Here is a 21,407-nt window from a genome sequence, read left to right on the forward strand (position 1 = left end):
AGCGTATATGAGTACATTTTTTATCTTACCCATAAAATCTCTATAACTTATTCTACTTCTGACTATAAATATCAATTAGTGTTTGTCTTCTCAACTACTCGTTATCTACGTTCGTTCTCTTCACTTTGCTTTCTTCACTTCATTTCTTCAATTGTTTGTCTGAATCAATGATTGTATGAAATATACGTATTCGAAATTCATTCTCGTATTTGACTTACTTAATGCCGTTATTCACTAACGTGAATGAAGTCGATGATTATATACGAAGTTGGCTGAGATTTATACTTCAATAACAATCATTTATTCAATCATCAAACGATCTAATTAGAGTCAGTTGAATACCCACCTAAAAGTGATGAGCTCATCGATAACCTTGTCGATAATATAATCATTCGAGACATAAAGAATCTTCCGAATTCTTCATGTCACTATTTTTTTCTCTTTCCAAATTTGTTTCATTGGATTATACTCCTTCAATAACATCTACAAATCCTAATCTTTCACATAATGCTTATACTCTTACTACTTCTACAACTATGGGATTTGAATCGACAACTGCATCTCTGTGTTACTGTGGTATGGCAACTCGAACTGATGTACTTACGTACAAAGTTCTACGTTGTGACCGACTGACGTTCGATCTAATTAACTTCAAAATGAATGACTACTAAAGTACTAAATAAAACATTACCTAAGTAGCTTTTTTTCGTTTTATATGCATCTATATCATTTTATACATTCATTGGTTGAAAATTGAAAAGGCGAAAAACTACAATCTAACACACACACTTTCCTTATCTTCCTATGTTCATCTGCAACGTTTGATGTATCAGGTATCACATCATTAATCTTATCCTTTGATGATTGATGAAGACTAGTTGAACTAAGATTCTATTTATGATATCTGAATCTATATTCACTTGTAAATGATGTACTAAGTTTCACTGAAGATAGTTATATTCTTTTCAATTGAAACATACAACTTTTTATAAATATACACTATCTGGATGGTAATCAAAATGTAAGTAACAATAAAATCAATAATCGATCCTATTTAGACCACTGGATGGCCGTTTCCTGGATACTGGCTTAATGGTCCAGAGATTGAGTTTTCACCCGTGAGACCGAAGGTCCTTGTTCCATGTCCCGTATTAGGAAAGAGTGATGTGGGATGTTCAGGGGTCCCATACCGGAACGAAATGACCATCCAGTGCTCCCGGGTCTTCACTGTTGGTTTAAATTAGATTGGTTTATGTTTTCCATCTCTATAAACTCTGGATTGACTTACACTTCCGATGAAATCGAAAAGTCTTAAATTCAAAATTAAAAAATCTACAACTTGCTTACTCGTTTATGCTGATTACCCAAATGTGATATATTTCTCTTTTAAAACAATCCTTATCTGTAAGATTAATATTCATTAAAGACTGACCTTAGTTCACAACCATTTAAAAGTAAGAATCAATGAAAAACTATTTTTCTTCAGCTGAACACATTCACAATCTCATCAGGAATCAAACGTCAAAACTTTCAGTCATCATATCTAACCCTGAAAAAAATATTAAACTACAACATTTCTAACCTCAATCAAATCGTCTAATTAGTTCTGAGATGTCCGTTGTATTCCGTATTTCCCCTCAGATGTCGAGGTCTTCATAATCCAGTCAATCACCAGAATAAAGAGGAATGGGGAGAGTAGACAGCCTTGTCTGACTCCGGTCTTTATTGGAAATGCATCTGTCAGCTGTCTTCCATGCACTACTTTGCACTGTATTCCTTTGTATGAGTTCTGGATCATGTCAATCTTCTCAGGAACTCCATAGCGTCAAAGAAGTTTCCATAATGCTCTCCTATCCACAGTGTCATGCGCCTTCTCATAGTCGATGAAGTTGACGTGTAGTGACGCCTTCCACTCAACTGATTGTTCCATGATGATCCGTAGTGTAGCAATTTACTCCGTGCACCACCGATCCTTGCGGAATCCACTTTGTTGATCTCGACGTCGGCCATCTACTGAGTTTACATCCGGTTCAGCAACCCTCTATTGAAAACGTTTCCTAGAACTGACAACAATATGATGTGAAGGGAAGGGAAGCGGAAAAGAGGAAGGCCAAAGAATACATTGTGCCGGGAAATAGAAGCAGGTATGAAAAAGGATGGATAACAACTGGAAAGAACTGGAAAGGTTGGATGGAGAATGCTGTTGAGCGGCCTATGCTCCACCACGAGACGGAACAGGCGTAAGTAAGTAAGTAACTTCCAATCAATTCATGTTATTTCATAATGATCATTTAATACTTATTCATCATTATAACCAATAACTTACCTTTAAATCACGATGTATTACTTCACCAGAATGTAAATATGCAATTGCTTTAAATAATTGATACATTATATATTGTTTATGTATATCTTTTAATATATTCCCTTTACGTATTACATTATGTAAATCTGTTTCTATGTAATTGAATTATATATATAAAAAAAGAGGGAAGATAGTTTACCCATATATTCAAATACTAAATAGATATCTTTATCACATTCAGCTCGTATTACATTATATAAACCAATAATATTTGGATGATTACTAAATGCTTGTAAAAATGCAATTTCACGAAATGTTCTCTATGAAAAAGAGGAAAGAAAACAAGAGTAGGAAAGAAAAATGAAGTAAATAGAAAGATACAAAACGTAATAATCAATTCATCTTGTATTATTTGTTTGAATCTTATCATTGATCATTCTCTTATGGACATATATGCACCCCCGAATGCCCTGGTACGATCAAGAGTGGAGAGTCTGCTATCGTTCTCGAAATGTTCTATCATAGCCACGTGCATACAACCACTGCCAGGGAAGTCCTAATCACTGCCTTCTCGTGACGGGGTGTTGTCTACGAAAGTAAGAGGACGATAAGCGAATGTCTGGCAGGAGCTTTAACCGGGTTGGTGGACACAGAAAATTTACCTAGGGGAGTTGTAAAACTCTCATTCCAAACCAATGGTGTACATGGGCTGACTCCAGGATCCTGAGGGGACAAATGGCGTATGAACCAATCGTTGGTCACCGGCTACCATGGAACTGCATCTCCTCACGATGCTCCACTGCCTTTTGGATCAGATCTTTAGGTCAAAGACTCCGTGTGTGACCCCCTAAGAAAACCACCTGCTTCAGTTCGGGAACCTGGGCAGTATACTAGTCCTCACCCGAATCAAATGAGACTAGTGCGGCGCATATCTATTTGGTGCCCCTTTGTACCAATATTTATGTGTTTAAATAAATCAATCTAAATAAATGAATGACATATATGCATCCTATGCAGTCTGCCTTCATACTGTCTTAGGTCACAAGCATTATAAGCGAAACTGGAAAGTGGCTAGCACTGGAATTCAAGATGTACATTCAGTCCTAATTGTGACTCATCAGCTGGATGAATCTACATCCAAGAGTTTAAGTCCGAGAATGAACATCAATTCTAGGATTCATGTACATCCGGCTGATGAGTCACAAATAGGATGAAACGCGCATCCTGAATTTCGCTACTACCCACTATACATTTTTTGTTTAAAATCAAATATTGTTTTAAAAATATATGCATAATAATAGTAGTATTTTACAAACTTGTGCATCTGTTTGATTACGAAATGCATCGAAATTTTTTTTTAATGCAACAACTTCTTTTGTCTTTCGATTAATCGCTTTCCATACGATTCCATATGCCTAAAAAATATATGATGAAATAAAGAGAAAGGCAATCAGTGAAAAAGTATGGGGGTAACTGAATGATGATATAAAGAACTATTGACAGCAAGATGATTCAGTAGCTTATTGAATAATGCACTTGGTTTCTAGTTTCAATGTTAATATAAGCAGTATAATGTAGATACATCTAGCTAATCAGTCCCAAGCTAATGGTAACATATATCGTTGAAATCCATCATGAACTAGTATCTTTTCTATAGTTGAGATCATGTGTCAATTGAAGCTAGACCGCCATGGAAAACCTGGAAGCACTGGACGACCGTTTCGTCCTATTGTGGGACCCTTTTCTGATACTTTCTTTTCGTTTTTATTTAAATGTAAAATATCTGTTTCGGTTTAAGTTTGAAAAGTTTCTTTATCAATATAGATCCTGCATTGTACATGACATTCAACAAGACACTCTGAAATATTGATATTTAGTTTAGATTTGGATTAATGACAATGAATATATGATATATATGAATTTATCATTTGCCTGAATGTATTGCTAGAGTGATCCAGAAAACTTCTTGTAAAAGGCTCAAGAAACATTAAGAAGCATTTTATCCAATCAGCGTTCAGTAAAAGTTGTGCTAGAAATATCACGAAAATGAAGTCACATGTGAGGTTTCTGATTGGTTGATTACTATACTGCTACTATTTTTAGTAACATTCCAAAATATTCAGGGAAAACCCAATATTATAAAAACCCTATGTTATCTGTACATGAATGAACCTTTAGAGTAAAGTACTTCTTGTATATTTTGCTCCTTTTCTTTCATGTTCAAGTTTCTGTGTAGTTTTAGCTGGGAGGTTACAAGAATAGCTTAGGAACCGAGAATAGCGTACAATTAGCAAGACTTATCAATGATATTTTATTGAACTCATACAGTTAATAAATACTTTCATTCATTAAGGGCAAATATATAATATTAAACAATTTACTACTAAAATAATGTACTATAAGTTACGATAATTTCAATAGTTGAGATCATGAATCAATTGAAGTTAGAACGCCATGGAAAACCTGAAAGCACTAGACGGTTAATTCGTCCTATCGTGGGATTCCTCAGCTGTGTGCAACCACGTTCGAATCTCGCGAGAGCGGGATCGTGGATGTGCACTACTGAGGAGTCCCATAATAGGACGAAACGGCCGTCTAGTGCTTCCAGGTTTTCCATGGTGGTCTAGCTTCAATCGACTGATGATTTCAACTATGATTAGAATCAATCACATGTTCAAGTACAGAACAACTAACTGCATTTCTGTAAGTGCTATGGAACCACACTGTAATATATCCCCATATGCTAGTTAAATGCAAAGACAAGCTACGGTTCATTTACATCTATCAATTCACTTGCACATGCTAAGCAAAGTGTTTTTAACTATAAAATTAATAGTAATGATGATTTATAGCTCAAGTGGATGGTTTTGGTGGAGTTTTGATCTCTGAGCTAGATGGTTTAGTTATGAAGTGTTCATTGTTCCTCTGAATAGCAAGAACTTTGGGTACCTGAGGTTTGTGCTAATAATGTTGTTCAGAAGAATGATGAAATCTTCACGATCGAACCATCCAGCTTAAAGCATAAAATTTATAGTCTAAAGATTACAAAATGGTCTAATGAAAACTTTTTGTTCATTTCAAAATGAAATCTCTTCAATGGTCAATTTTGATTTCAGGATTGCATCATCGATTTCTCACATGTAACAAGTGATGTTAAAAAAAACATTCAATGAATCAGGAACTAATTCTTAAGAAAATTACATTTCAAAGTTCAGGTCCGTCGGTCAGACACTATCAACAACAACCTACTGTGGGAGAGAACAAATCAAATTCCAGTGGAGGAAGATGTCAGGAAGAAGCTCTGGAAGTAGATAGGAAACACATTGAGGTAAGCACCCAACTGTGTTACAAGGCAAACCCTCACATGAAACTCTCAAGGTCAATGGAAAAGAGGAAGACCAAAGAACACATTACGCCGAGAAACGGAAACAGACATGAGAAGAATGAACAAGAAATGGATAGACCTAGAAAGGAAGGTCCACGACAGAGTGGGTTGGAGGATGTTGGTCGGCGGCCTATGCTCCTTTAGGAGTGACAGGCATAAATGAGTAAGTAAAGTAAAAGTTCAATATATTTTCAATTGGAGAAGATAGTTTAGAAACACTGAATAAATCTAGAAACTGCCTATTAATGACATTTATCAATTATAAACAGTCGTACTTTACGGAGCTGAAACGTGGAGAACTACTACTAAGTCCATCGTCAAGAAGGTATAAGTATTTATAAACAGTTGTCTTCGCAAAATACTCAACATTCACCGGCCGGATACTATCAGTAACAGCGTCTTATGAGGGAAGACAAACCAACTTCCAGATGAAGAGGAAATTAGGAAAAGACGTTGGAAGTGGATCGGACATACATTAAGAAAATCATCAAACTACATCACGAGGCAATCCCTAACTTGGAATCTGGAAGGGAAGCAGAGAAGAGAAAGGCCGAAGAACTCATTACTCCGGAAAATAGAAGAAGATATGAAAAGGTGAATGTTAACTGGAAAGAACTGGAAAAGATCGCGCAGGACAGGGTTAGATGGAGAATGCTGGTGTGCGGTCTATGCTCCTCCACGAGGGGTAACAGGCGTAAGTAAAAAGTAAATTTATTAAATTATTTATAATCATTATATAATAATCATAAATCAATATATTTTCTCCAAGTATTGATCTACTGAAATAAACTGAATAGATCATGACGATAGATATATGTCAACAAGATTGGACAATTATAATCATACATTATTTACTTACTTACTTACACCTGTTACTCCCAATGGAGCATAGGCCGCCGACCAGCATTCACCAACCCACTCTGCCTGTAGCTCCCCCAGTGGCTATTGCCGGTCCCAAGACCGGGTAAAGAAGGAGGGTTGGGCATGAGGTTAGTGATCCCAACCCGTAGAAAACCAACTCGCTAAAAAAACGCTAACCAGTCATACGTTACAGAGATAACGAATTTTAGATTGACCTTTGTTTCCTTTGTTCTTCAATTCTACAAAAGGTTGGATCTAATCGATACACAATTATGAATCATAGTTGATTGTTTCTTAACATCCTTAGGCTGAGTTAATAAATCTAAGTTATTGTAATGTTTAACACTGTTTGATATAGACAATTGTTTATGGAAATGATACGGAATGATAACTACCTAGGATCATTTCAGTCATTCAGTCATAAGAATAGTAGTGTCTGTCATATCTATGCCTTGTTTCAAGTTACCACACTGAAACAAGAAAGTAAGATAGAAGAAAAGTAACAAATTAGGAGATAGTATGATACGAATAGGAAGAATGTGATAAGTCATTTAATTGAACGCTAGATTCGGTTCCTAAGCTCTACTAATAGCCCATTGGCTAAATCTACACAGCGGCTTGAACACGAGAGAAAAGCTGAGAAGTAAGGAAGAAACTCTTTACTGCAATTTTCGTTTATGTAAAGAAAATCTAGGGAATCTATAGTATTTTAGATGAACTAAGGCTTCTGGAAATTCCTGGAACGCTTATAAACATAGAACCTATCGATCTACAGAGCTAACGTGGTTAACCTTGCGTCGATCTATTATGATCAGGTGAATATTAACTTATTCATGAAGAATATCAAAGATATTATAGTTACAAATTAGTTATACAACGGACATTTATACAAATTGAATGATTCGTTGAAGGTATTAGAAATAATTTGAATACTTGAAATCACGAAGCGATTGAACCTTGACCACCATGGAAAACCTGGAGGCTTTGAACGGCAAATTGCGTCATGTCGTGGGACTCCTCAGTGGAGCGCATCCACGATCCCGCTTCTCGAGGTTCAAACCCAGGACACATCGGGCTCGTGCACGAACACTTAATCTATAGACCACAGAGTCGGCCGACATCTAACTGTGTTAATGTCTAACTTTAACTAATCCACGAAATTGAGTGACACATCGACCATTATCTTCAGTGAAATAATATCTCACAATAGACCTGATTGAACCCCTGTGGTTACTGCTTTTCACTAAAACTACAAGAAATACCTCATAAAGCCAGTCACTAGTGAACATATGATGATTATTATCAGAAGTGGGTTTCGTGTAGAAACTATGTGTTCATACGCGAGACCAAGAGGCTCTGGGTTCGAATCCTGTTCGGGGCAAAATCGTGATTGAATTTTATTCACTATGTTATACTGTATATGTTAATTATAGTCAGTTCAATTCAATTCGACCTTTTACTTTGATTGAAACCAACAGTGGAATTAAGGACCCATGTATCTAACTGGTCAACTGGGTTTACATTCATTTCAATGGTACTATCCTCAGTCATACTCGAATCCAATGCTTTTCTTTCTTTTCAAATGCTAATACACTACTTAAAGTTCATTGATAATCATCATTCAAACATTTTAAGATAGAGAATGATTAAAAGAGTATGAGAAATAAAATCAGGGAATCACTGTATCTATGTGACAATATTGAAATCATATGAATATTCCTCAAATATTATTAATATATGAAATTAAAATATGATTCCCTCAATGTCTCTAATCCAATTCTATAGGGGGTCTAGATCTGACTCCAATTTGGAAAACCTGAAATCACTGGACGGCCGTTTCGTCATAGCGTGGGACTCCTTAGCAGTACGCAACCACGACCTCGCTTTGCGAAGGGAACAGAACAGAGCGAAGCGAAAATGACACGCATTGGCGATGGCGGGTAAGCCAACTCGAGAGAACGAAGCGAAAATGATACGCATTGGAGATGGCTGGTAAGACAACTCGCTTTCATCAAGCGTTAATCAATATTTATAGTCAGATAAGAATACGTTACAAACATGTGATGAATAGGAGAAGAAGTGTACACAAATACGCTCGTATAAAACACAGTCAGGATTGATAAGTGAATAATTAACAAGGTGAAAACGTGACTCATGATGGGTAGGTAAGGTAGCTTGTCCTGAAGCTATAATATGGTAATTGGACTTAACATATCAGCCGAGACTACACTTTCATCTAAAGATTGAACGCTTGTCACAAGAATTTAAGGTACATGGTTCAATTCTCTCTGGTGGAATGATGTATAATGATTGCTAAGGCACAGTGTACAAGGATGACATAGATATATAATGTTTCTTGATGTATGTTTGGATTAGGTTAGTTCATGATACAAACTATAAAGTTCTATAATTTCCACAAAGTCTTTACCATAACAAACTGGTGTTCAATTAACAATCACCAAACGTTCGCCGTAATGAAACTTTATTTCATTTTAGTACTACATCATTGAATAAACAACTTGGGTAGTATTTTTAGTAAATAGAATATACCGATGTTTCATAAGACATTAGGCTAAATCAGAAGACAATCTTGTCAATCTAAACTATGGAGAGTAAGCATTAATGATACTAGGTATCTAAACTCAATGGCTAGGGATGATAATCTGTGATAAATTTTATCTTCAAATGAAGTACTTAGGTTTATAAAAGACAGTTGTTGAGATGTTAGGTAGTTGGAAGCAATCAACAGAATACCACGTCTTGACTTTGTTTTTGATGGTTGTCGTCACTTGTTAACATGATGCACTAATAACTTTGAGAGGTTTATTGTTCCCTTATGTAATTATTTTATTGTCTCATCAACCAATGGTTAAGTATATAAGTTTTAAATTATATAAACAGATATAATAAAAAACCTGGAAACACTGGACGGCCGTTTCGTGGATGTGCACTGCTGAGGAGTCCTATAATAGGACGAAACGGCCGTCCAGTGCTTCCAGGTTTTTCATAGTGGTCTAGCTTCAATTGATTCATGATCTCAACTATTAAGATATTTTTTATTATGTTAAATGATATAAAGAACTGATCCCATTTGAAATTAGTTTGTACTGTAGACAATTAATAAAACTGCTGAGGAGTCCCACAACAGGACGAAACCACCGCTCAGTGCTTCCAGATTTTACATGGTGGCCTAGCTTCAATTGATTTATGATTTTAACTATGTAAAATTAATAACATATTACTAGGTGGGTGAGACTTTAATTTATGGACGAACCAATCAAATTTAGGATGATAGGTCTATTAATTAATGTCTCCCACATTGACAGCCACATTTAGCTAAAACTAGTACAAATATTGTTTCTTATTTTATGGTACGATGTGGTCTGTCTAGTTGGTATATAAACCTAGTATGTTTGAAATAAAAGATTGATACCTCAGAGACCATTTATTGATGTTCTGTACTTAATAGACAGAGCTAGACGGGAAGCAAGGACCGATAAGGACTCTAGACTGATTGTGCAGTTTTTACGCGTCAATGGTCCGATCGATAACTCACTGTATTCTAATTGGCGGCATCATCACGTCTTATGTTAATAGGGCCACAAACTCACAAGGTATAACAGTTTCTCTCTTACACCTTACTGACATAATAATAATACTTAGTCAATATCAGATGTTTGATCGAAGAATGTTCTGTATCATATATACAAAATCATAGTAAATTCCTTCTTTGTATAAGCATTTAATTTGTAATTATTCAAATAATATCTATAACATTGTTTTCACTTGGTGATTAGCTGTCATTTATTTATCCTTAGCAGTGAGCATCCATGATCTCGCTTCGTGAGATTCGAAACAAAGATTTATCGGTCTCGCACAGGAACGCTTAACCTGTTCATCACTGAGCCGGCCAGCATCCGACGGTGTTGACTTATGAATTCAACTATTAAATTACTATAATATTCACAAACCTCCCCTCCTCTGACTGAAATTACAATTCACTGACTAATTTATAACATTGAGTCTATTGAGAGTTTTTAATATTCTAAATTGGATTACCTATGATAAAATGGATATTAAATGATATACAGTAATTTAATAATCAGACATCTAATCAAAGCTATATTACTTTTAATAGCCAATTGGTGAACGGTTGCTCAAACTTCGTGGATTGGTTGAAGTTAGACATTAACACCATGGGATGCTAACCGGCTCAGTGGTCTAGACGTTAAGCGCCCGTTTGCAAGACCGATAGGTCCTAGGTTTGAATCTCGCGAGAAGGGATCGTGCATGCGCAATGCTGAGGAGTCTCACAATAGGACGAAACTGCCGTCCAGTGCTTGTAGGTTAAGTGAATTGCATTAAAACACATTTATAATTAATATTTCTACTTAGTCACTTAAATTTTAACAAGTCAAGCTTGATTCGAACATTGGACCTACGGAATGAAATTCAATTGTTTATACCAATGGGATACACTTTTGGTATGAGTTTCACTATTGTATATGCTACTAATGTCGACAGATGTAAGTAGTATGTATCATCAATAGAAAGTGAAGTGAGTGATAGGTGTGGAAACGAAGGAATAATCAAGTCTTAGACGATTGGTTGACACTTAGTAAATGAAGTATTTACTGTAATGATTCTCAGATTTCACTAAGATGTTGTGTAATTTTGTGTTGTCCCCAAATGTATTCTTTTTCATTACAGTATGATAAAGCATTTAAGTCAGTCAGCTACAACGTAAGGCCAGGCACATATATGCATCGGTCCAAGTTGTCATACCTCATTAGCACAAGAAGATGAACACCAGATTTATAGAAGTATATATTTAGTGGTGGTAATATATAAAAGAAAGATTGTACATAAGGAATGTAATGACTTTCTATCTTCACTTCTGTAGGTTCGACACTATATTGAAGTATACTATTCTATTATCAAACAAAATGGAAGGGGGGAGGTAATTCGTTTAGGTATATTCGTTGGGGGAAAACAATGTACACCTACATAATTAGCGTTTTAAACTAATAATTTTGTAAGTTATCCTGATACAATGATATAACTGTGGGAATATTTCAAAAGGTTATACAAATTGCTTGACAAACTAGTAAGCTATCTCATTTTAGTAACTATAAATATGAACTCAGGACTAAGTAGCTAAGTAGATAACGCAATGGAGTTTGAAGCAAACGGTACTGGGTTCCAGTACCAGAGGGAACATCAACTCTGAGATACCGATACACCAAGATAACGAGTTTCAAATAGTATGAAACGCGAGTCAAACTATATTCCACTACTAACCACTATCCATCTTTGCTTATAAAGCATTTGACTTCAGGCAATATTGAGGCAGTCCACACAGGATGCACACATGCCAACAAGAGACTGACCAATTGCAGTGAACGAATTATAAAGAGAGGTTGCCTGAATTCGCCACATCCGTTTGTAATTACTAATTCAACTGTTCCTGTGAAGCCAGTTATATAAAGCGTACAATTCAGCAAGTTCTTCATCGTATAACAGAACACCATCCGTCGTGATTGAGCAAAGGACAGGTAAAGGGGATTAAAACTTCTATTCTCGCTCACTTGGTGAACACAGGTCATCAAGTTGATCTGAATAAAGCTTTTAATGTTGTCTACCATATTCCATTCAATTTACCGCACGGTTTATGAGTTCGTCTTTTACCCATTGCTGAAGTCATCTCAATCGATGTTCACAAACCAAAGCTTTCCATCCAGAAGAAGTTCGTACAACCACTCTTGCTATCTTGGCCATCGGTATAGGGAGTTAGTAGCAGAACTTTGATAAACTATTTCTGTATTCCTTCCATTTTTGTATTTTACTTATTCTCAATATTCATCTCTTAATTCTTACATAATTACTATCCTACTGACCATTCATCAAAATATTTTGTTAGTTCTTTCTTTACCGTTGAGATATCATGCAACGTAGCAACTGTTTGATTTTCGAACAATTATTTTGTTTAGCTGTGAAATCTAGGACGAGCGTTTCGTCCTATTTGGGACTCGTCAGCTGAATGTACCTGCATCTCAGAGTTGATGTTCACTCCGGGACTCGAACTCAGTACCTTTCGCTTCAAACGTCATCGCGTTATCCACTCGGCCATTGAGTCCATCTTTGCTTACCATGCTTGTGAATTAAGGCTATATCGAGTCAATACGCCCAGTATGCACATATGCCAATTAGAGACTGACCAGTTGCAGTCCTAACAAAAATCGATGGGAAGATTCAAACAAACAATACTAAGTTGAATTTAATTACTTTGATTATTATTCCTCTTTCTTTCAGTCACTCTAATGTTAAATTCACTTGGTATTGTTTGTTTGAACCTTCCCATTGATGTTTAGGACTTCATTTGATCAGTCTCTTATTGGTCATATGTGCATACTATCCGTATTGCCTCGATATATGTAGGTACATCTAGCTGACGAGTTCGAAATAGGATGGAACGCGCGTCCTGGATTCCACTGCTAGCCACTATCCATCTATGATCATAATATTCTTGTGTTAGTTTATAATGGATATGTCATCGTATAATTATTACGTAACATAACCGATTTGATGTGTATTATTTCAATAATGTAATTCATACATATAAATATCTATTACTGTAGAGCTATAATGAAAAACTAATGGAAAAGAAATTTCATCGCTCAATTTGTTCCTCACTTGAGCGTGAGACTAATAGGTCCAGGATTCGAATCTCGCAAGGCGGGATCATGGATGAGTACTACTGAGGAGTCCAACAATAAGACGAAACTGCTGTTCAGTGCTTCCAAATTTTCCATAATGGTCTAGCTTCAATGGACTCACGATTTCAACTATATAAAATTACTAAAGCCTTCACAAAACCCCCTTCTAATATTCACGAAGTGTCGAAATAGGAATTTAAACTAGTAATAACAATTTCATTCTAGTCTAAAACATTGTAACCAGTGTAAAGATATCATTTCATAGATTGAGTCAAATGAGTAACCGTTTAAATGAAGTGAGTAGAATCATTCATTTAAAACATTGAAACAGAATATAATTACATATCATGGAAAGTAAACTTGTTTAGGTTATGAATGTAGTAGTTTCTGATAATAATCATCATATGTTCACTAGTGACTGGCTTCAAGAGGTATTTCCTGGAGTTCTAGTGAAAAGCAGTGACCGCAGGAGTTCATCCAGGTCTGTTGTGAAATACTAACTCATTGAAGACAATGGCGAAAGGTGGTTGAATTTCGTGGATTATTTGAAGTTAAACATTAACACCGTTGGATGTGGGCCGGCTCAGTGGTCTATAGTTTAAGCGCTCCCACGCGAGATCAACATGTCCTGAGTTGGAATCCGAAATTCTGGATCATGGATGGGCACTTCTGAGGAGTCCCACACCACGACGAAACGGCGGCTCAGTGCTTCCACGTTTTCCGTGGTAGTCTAGCTTCAATCGACTCATGATTTCAACTATACAAATATCATGGTTGATGTAAAAAAACGAAAAACGAGTAAAACACTGATGTCAATTAGCTCATTGAATCTATCTATACCTAATCATATGAGTAGTAGTACAATGAAACAATATGAATTGAACACTGATTCATATGAAATAGTACCAAACTACAGTTATTACGTAATAGATTTCACTTACACCTTTACCTATTCTCTTCTCAATTTCAAAACGTTTCAATATATGAGGTTCAAGTTCCGAAGACATAAATGAAGATTATGTAATAAATATATCCAATACATATAATCAAATTCATATATAAAATATATATTACTTTTGTATTGATTATATCATTTTAAATTTATTGGACAAGGTCATTGCTAATTTAAATCATTGTTGATTGGATAAAACCTTATTCAAGGTCATAATAGTTATTTGCTTACTTACACCTGTTACCTCTCGTGGAGGAGCATAGGCCCCCCACTAGTTCTAGTTAGCGTTTTTTTCAGCGAGTTAATTTTCTACAGGATGGAGTTGTTAAACTCATGCCCAACCCACCTTCTTTACACGGGCTTGGGACCGGCAGTAACTCTAGAAGAGCGACAGGCGGAGTTCAAGGTTATATTATGTAATGTTTATTGGATTTGAAGATTTATTTTTTTGATCTATCGGTTAAGTGCTCTGACGCGTGACTGGTAGGTCCTGGGTTCGAATCTCGCGAGTGCGGGATCGTGGATGTGCACTGCTGAGGAGTCCCATAATAGGACGAAACGGCCATTCAGTACTTCCAGGTTTTCCATGGTGGTCTAACTTCAATCGGCTCATGATTTCAACTATAAAAAGTAAAAAATAGATATTGACTAGAACTGGAATCTAGGACTCGAGCTACTACGTCCTAATTGGGTTTCGTCAACTGGATATATATCTGCATATCAGGGTTGATGTTCGTTATGGAACTCGAACCCAGTAACGTTGGATTTTAAACTCCATCATTTTATTCACTTGTTTGCTGACTTCTGATAGTAACTTGGTTGTCCTATGAGGTTAAATTTAAAATCACTTACTGTATTTCGCTTGTATCTTTCCACTTTTTTAGGACTGCAATTGATATGTCTCTTTTTGGCATATGTCCATACTGTATGGATTTCTTCGATATTGCCTTAAGTTACTAGCTCTTTAGGCAAAGATGCATAGTGGCTAGAAGTGTAGTATAGAACTTGCGTTTCATCCTATTTCGGTTTCGTCAGTAAGATGTATCTGCATCCCAGAGCTGATGTGTCACTTTGGGACTCTAACCCAGAACCGTTTACTTTAAATGCCATCACATTATCCATTTAGCTACTTAAGGCAATATCAAGGCAATCTGCAAAGAATGCACATATGCCATCGAGAGACTGATCAATTGTAGTTCTAAACAACAAAGAGAAGATACAAGTAAACAATACCAAGTGAATAAACAGATTAGTTGAATTTGTTTCTCAGTTAATTTAATCTAAGTTTTATTTTTAACTCAAAAATAACTCTTCTTTTTTTAAAAGTTGACATCATGACTCAATTAAAGCTAGACCACCATGGAAAACGTGGAAGCACTGTTGTGCGACCCCTCAGTAGTGTCCATCCATGATCCCAGTGCTTCCTGGTTTTCCATGGTGGTCTAACTTCAATCGATTCATGATTTCAACTACTAAAATTACAATAATATCCACAAAGGCTTCTTCTTCCATTTTTCTTTGTTTTCAGTTACATTAGTTTAATCAAGATGATTATCAACACAATTACATCATTATTACTGTATGTATTTTCTTATTGTATAACTATTCAGTAAGTAGATTATGTATATCTATATTCCTCTTATTGTAAGCTTCATTTTGACCCATACAAGCATTGACCGACCTTAACGTTGCTTAACTGCGGTGATCGAACAAGAACCGGTGCTTTCAATATGCTATGGTCGCCGGTCCATAGGATGACTCATAGAATATTATTATACGATTTGCAGTTCTTGAGTTATGCTGATCCTATTAATTACAGTCTCCCATATTCACAAAAAAATTTTGGCTTGATCTTGTATGAATGTTAATTCCTATTTTATGGTATGACGTGATCTGTTTGACTGGTGTATATAAACCAAATAAGTTTGAAATGTAGAATTTGAAGAGTAGAGGTTGTTATTGGTTTTCTGAACTCAATTAGCAGGGCTAGTCAGGAAAGCGATCAGTGTGGACTCTATGCTGCTTATACCTGTCGAACGTCATTAGTATACCACAGTACAAAGATTGAATAAGTCGTATTTCGATTAGCGAATAAACCAGCAGTCAATACCTTCAGCTTATATTCCATGGCAGAAGTTTACTATTAGTTCAGATGCAAAATATCATTGTCTCATCTATTCAACGTTGAATATATGAATTTTAGTCAATTTTTTATTCGCTTCTGAACAGGTAAGGTGTAGAATATGCATATGAATGAATTATTTCTGTCTCAGTTTCCTAAGATTTAGTATAACAGTGATATATGTTACTTATATCAAAATAAATAGTATACAACGCGAGTCAGGAATAAAATGTCTGGCAGTAGAAGATTGAGAAAGTAGAGAAGGAAAGAAAGAGAACAGAAAGAGATTGGTATAGAAATGAAGGAACAGTGAAGTTTGAGATGATTGATTAACATTGCAAAGGAACAGTCAAGTTTGCAATGAAATACGTTCGATTGTCCCCACTGATGTTCTCATTCATTACACTAGAGATGAAGATGAGGTAAATGTATTACAAGCTGTATAAGTTATAATTACACTCCATGTATAATTGTAGGTAACTACACTGATTATAACCTAAACATGTATGTTGTGTTGTTAAGTAGTTTCATAATCTAATTACTGGCTATAACTCATTCATGTTTACACTTTAGTTTACCAATCACAACTTTAAATACACTTTGACGTTTTTTAAAAAAAAATCTGTTCAGTATGTCAGTATTTAACTTCGTCTGCAGCTCTTCTGGATTTACTGCTGGTCCCAAGCCCGGATAAAGGAGGAAGGTTTGGCATGGGGTTAGCGACCCCATCCCGTAGAAAACCAACTCGCTAAAAATAACCCTAACCAGAAATATCAGTATTTAAAACACTTTTGATTTTAGCCTCCATTGCTATATCAAATGAAGTTTTAAAGATTAATCAATCATCATGTACTGTGATACTTCATTAAAGTTGATGAGAACCATGGTTATTATAGTGGATTTAATTTTTGAAGTTCAGTATAAATGACTGCATAAACAATTGATTGATCACTGGGTAGTGAACAATGGCATGTATGTCAGGTCCTTGTTGGCACAGATCAAATATTACAGTCTTATAGGAGGTCAGTCTTGGCACAGATAGATTAGTGGTAACGTTTCTGATTGTGAAGCTGAGATCGAATCCGTCAGAGAGCATCAGTTTCCTTATGATTACAGGTACACCTTACTGACGGGTGCCAAGTAGAACGAAACTTAGGTCCAGGGTTTCCGATTGACTATTTCCTACAACAATCTCGCTCCATAACATTTAGATTTGTTTGAAAACTTTTAAGTAGAAATATTACTATGCAGATGAACTTAAGAGACTTCAAAATAACCTTGTGTAGCTTTATCCAGTTAATAGTCAGGATTTGGACTTTGCAGATAAACTGGCTCTTCCGTCTCATACACACCAACAAATGCAGGTCAAGACAATCCGTGTAGCAGTAGCCTATGTATCAGTAGGCCTCAACATACACAAGGGAAAAAGCAACATCCTCAAATACAGCACAAAGAATACCAACCCAATCACGCTTCATCGAGAAGCACTGCAAGAGATGGAAGCTCTCACGTAACTAGTCAGGATCCGCGATGAACAAGGAGGATCTAATTCAGACATAAGGGCACGGATTGAGGAAGCAAGGACAGCATTCTTACAGTTGAAGAACATATGTAACTCAAAACAACTGTCTGAAAATCAACACTGAAATCACAATCTTCAATACCAAAGTCAACACAGTTCTACAGTCTGGAGGTGAAACTTTGAAAACTATCGAAACTATCATCATGAAAGTACAAGTATTCATAGGCAATTGTCTACACAACATACTCAATATCCATTGTACATATATCATCAGCAACAGGCTACTATGAAAGAGAGCAAACCAGCTTCTAGTTAAATAGGAAATTAGGAAAAGACAATCCAAGTGGATACGACAAAACACATTGCGGAAATCGCTCAACTGAAACACGCATGAACTTGAAATTGTGAAGAGGAACGTAAAAACTTATACCGTTGAACACACTGTACCGATAACCGTAATCGAACATCGAACATCCATGACCGAGTTGAATGGAGAATGCTGGCGGTAACCTTATTCTCCTTCACAAGAAGTAACAGCCGTAAGTAAGTAAGCACATGAAAAACAATTTGTTGTCGCCCAATCAAGAATATAGACGTTTTATTAAAATCTGTATATGATGTGTCAGCCAGAATGATAATGATTGGTTGTGTTATATACTCCCCTATCTTGATTATTATTGATTGACTGTTCGTTGTTCTTGGATTGTGTCCGATTTCGGTGTGGAAATATATTGACGTTATAGTCAGACTAATCTCATGTTCTTGATCTGAGTTGTGTGTTGAAGTCCTGTAGAATAGATACTGGGTGGGAATCTAGTGTAGATATTCGTCTAAGGTAAATTAAAGTCCTACATATGTATAAAAAGTGAAAGAAGTGTTATAACAAGAAACCCTAGCGTTATAACAAGTATCCTATCTTTATAACAGTATATAATTGTAAGAACATTTTATTAAAGACAATAGTGGACGGTAGCAAAGTTTCATGGATTGGTTGAAGTTAGACATTAACATCGTTGGATACCGACCAGGTTATTGATCTAGAGGTTAAGAGTTCACATGTGAGATTAAAGGTCCTGGGTTTGAATCCCGTATGTAGGATCATGGATGTGCAATGCTGAAGAGTTCCATTCTAGAACGAATTGGTTGTTTATTTGCTTCAAGGTTTTTCATAGTAATCTAACTTTAGTCAACTCATGAATTCAACTATGAAAGACTATTACTATCTCCATAAAAGAATCCCCTTTTCGGAAAATTGTATATTTATCACAATAAGATCTAATAAATACTACTGATAAGATAAACCCTTTTTAAAAAACAATCAGGCATATGGGTATATAGATATGTTTATATATTTCATTGAATTATGCATATGGTCATCTTTACATTGATTTTACTTTCTTTGTGTGTGGATAGAACATACATTGAGGGAATCACCCAACTGCGCCACAAGGCAAGCCCTCACATGGAATCCTGAAGGCCAAAGGAAAAGAGGAAGACTAAATAACACATTACACTGAGTAATGGAAACATACATAAGAAGAAGAACGAACAGCGATTGTATAGATCTAGAATGGAATGTCCAGGTAAGAGTGAGTTGGAGAATACTGGTCGGTGGCTTATACTCCATTGGGAGTAACAGGCGTTAGTAAAACAAAAACCGGGATATTTTTTTTATTTTTCTTATTCAAATAATCCTAAAGATCCATGAATAGTTTACTTATTCTTATATTAGATTGATTATACTTTGAATTATTAATTGAATTCACCGCCTATTTGAATATAACTGGACTATTTGTTTCTGAGATCTATCTAGATATTTCAACAAGTTATGTCTTTCGCTTGTTTGTTTTTATTACAGCATTATGTCTATTGAATTAACTCCGCCTGTAGCTCTTCTAGAGTTACTGCCGGTCCCAAGGTCGGGTAAAGGAGGAGGGTTTGGCATGTGGTTAGCGACCCCATCCCGTAGAAAAGCTAACTCGCTAAAAAAAACGCTGACCAGAAAAAGTAATTCAAACCATTTGAACTCTGCTCTGGGAGTTGAAGGAATAATTATGACGCCTCATGATGAAAGCCGAAATTTTTCAAAGATCACGAGGCCGATGCACCTTCTAACAACCAGAGCAACACTCTTTATAGGTACATGGAACGTCCAGACAATGTGGGAGACAGGGAAGACCAGTCAAATAGCAATGGAAATGAGAAGATACAACTTAGTAGTACTCGGAATCAGCGAAACCCCCATGTCTATTGAATTGCATAACCTACTCAAGTGAGTTTAAGAAAGGTTTACAATCTTTTACTGTACAAGTTAAGAAAAGCATCATCAGGAACATTATGGTTACTGGAAGTATACATCGGAAAGAATGTACATTATTCAGATGTTGATTGATTGGACTGTTAACATCTAACTGATCATGACTCAATATGTGATCGTCAGAATCGACGAAGAAATAAGCAAAAGAAACTTGTTAAAATACTTTTGTATTGAGTATTCTAATTAATATTGTAGAAAGGAAAGGCCCAGGATAGAGTGGGTTGAAGAATGCTGGTTGACGGCCTATGCTCCATTGGGATGGTTACTTTAATATGGATTCATAAAAATTGATTATTTTTTAATGTATCTAATAAGATTGGTTTTGTTGTTGTTTGAATTATTTAATAGAATCAATCCAAATAGTTAATTATGTAATGATAATACTCATTCTGAATAATTGAATTATCGGTTTTGTACTATTATGAATGAGTACTGATGAGGAGTTTCACAATGGGATGAAACAACCATCTTGTGCTTTCAGATATTCTATGATGGTCTAGCTTTAACTAACTCATGACTTCAACTATCAAATTACAATAATATCTACCAAAAAAATCACTTTTCATAGAATAGTAAACATATGTTCACTACTCACTAGCTTCATGGGGTATTTCCTTGAGTTCTATTGAGAAGCAATGACCAATGGAGTTCAACTAAGTCTATTGTGAGATAGTAACTTACTGAAGACAATGGTGGATGTGTCGCTCAATTTCGTGAATTGTGTGAAGTTAGACATTAACACAGTTGGATATCGGCCAACTCAGTGGTCTATAGGTTAAGCGTCCGCTCACGAGACCAATAGTTCCTGGGTTCGAATCCCAAGTGCAGAGTTATGGGTATGCACTTCTTAGGAGTTCCGTACTAAGACGAAACGGAAATCCAATGCTTCGATCGGTTCATGATCTCAACAAAAGGAATCTCAACTATCTTCACAATTATCTACTAATAATTATAAATCATATTTCCTCATTCTATAGTCTCTTATTGTAATGAATATTGGTAATTCTAATACTAATAGCATTTACTTTCTTTAAGAAATGATCTGATTCAAATCGAGTCACAATACAAAACTGTTGCATTACTCTATACTTATGTGACGCTTAACATATAGACTACTGAACCGGTCGGCATCCAACGGTGTTGATGCCTAACTTCAACTAATCCACGAAATCGAACCACCGTTCACCATTGTTTTCATTGAGTTACTATCTCATAACAGATCTGGTT

At 35.8% G+C, this 21,407-nt stretch overlaps 1 protein-coding gene across 1 annotated transcript in view; it reads right to left on the bottom strand.

The window, feature by feature from the left end:
• Smp_198810 (serine/threonine kinase) overlaps positions 1–14,274 on the bottom strand; it is a gene marked incomplete at both ends in the record, with an annotated part of 40,444 nt that extends 26,170 nt beyond the window's left edge. Inside the window, 4 exons of the mRNA XM_018790508.1 lie at positions 2,327–2,457; positions 2,505–2,625; positions 3,622–3,720; positions 14,209–14,274. Coding sequence (XP_018646238.1) covers positions 2,327–2,457; positions 2,505–2,625; positions 3,622–3,720; positions 14,209–14,274 — 417 coding nt within the window. The remainder of the gene's footprint in view (positions 1–2,326; positions 2,458–2,504; positions 2,626–3,621; positions 3,721–14,208) is intronic.
• Between the last annotated feature and the right edge of the window lie 7,133 nt (positions 14,275–21,407).

Source organism: Schistosoma mansoni (assembly GCF_000237925.1).
Source record: "Schistosoma mansoni, WGS project CABG00000000 data, supercontig 0080, strain Puerto Rico, whole genome shotgun sequence".
NCBI lineage: Eukaryota > Metazoa > Platyhelminthes > Trematoda > Strigeidida > Schistosomatidae > Schistosoma > Schistosoma mansoni.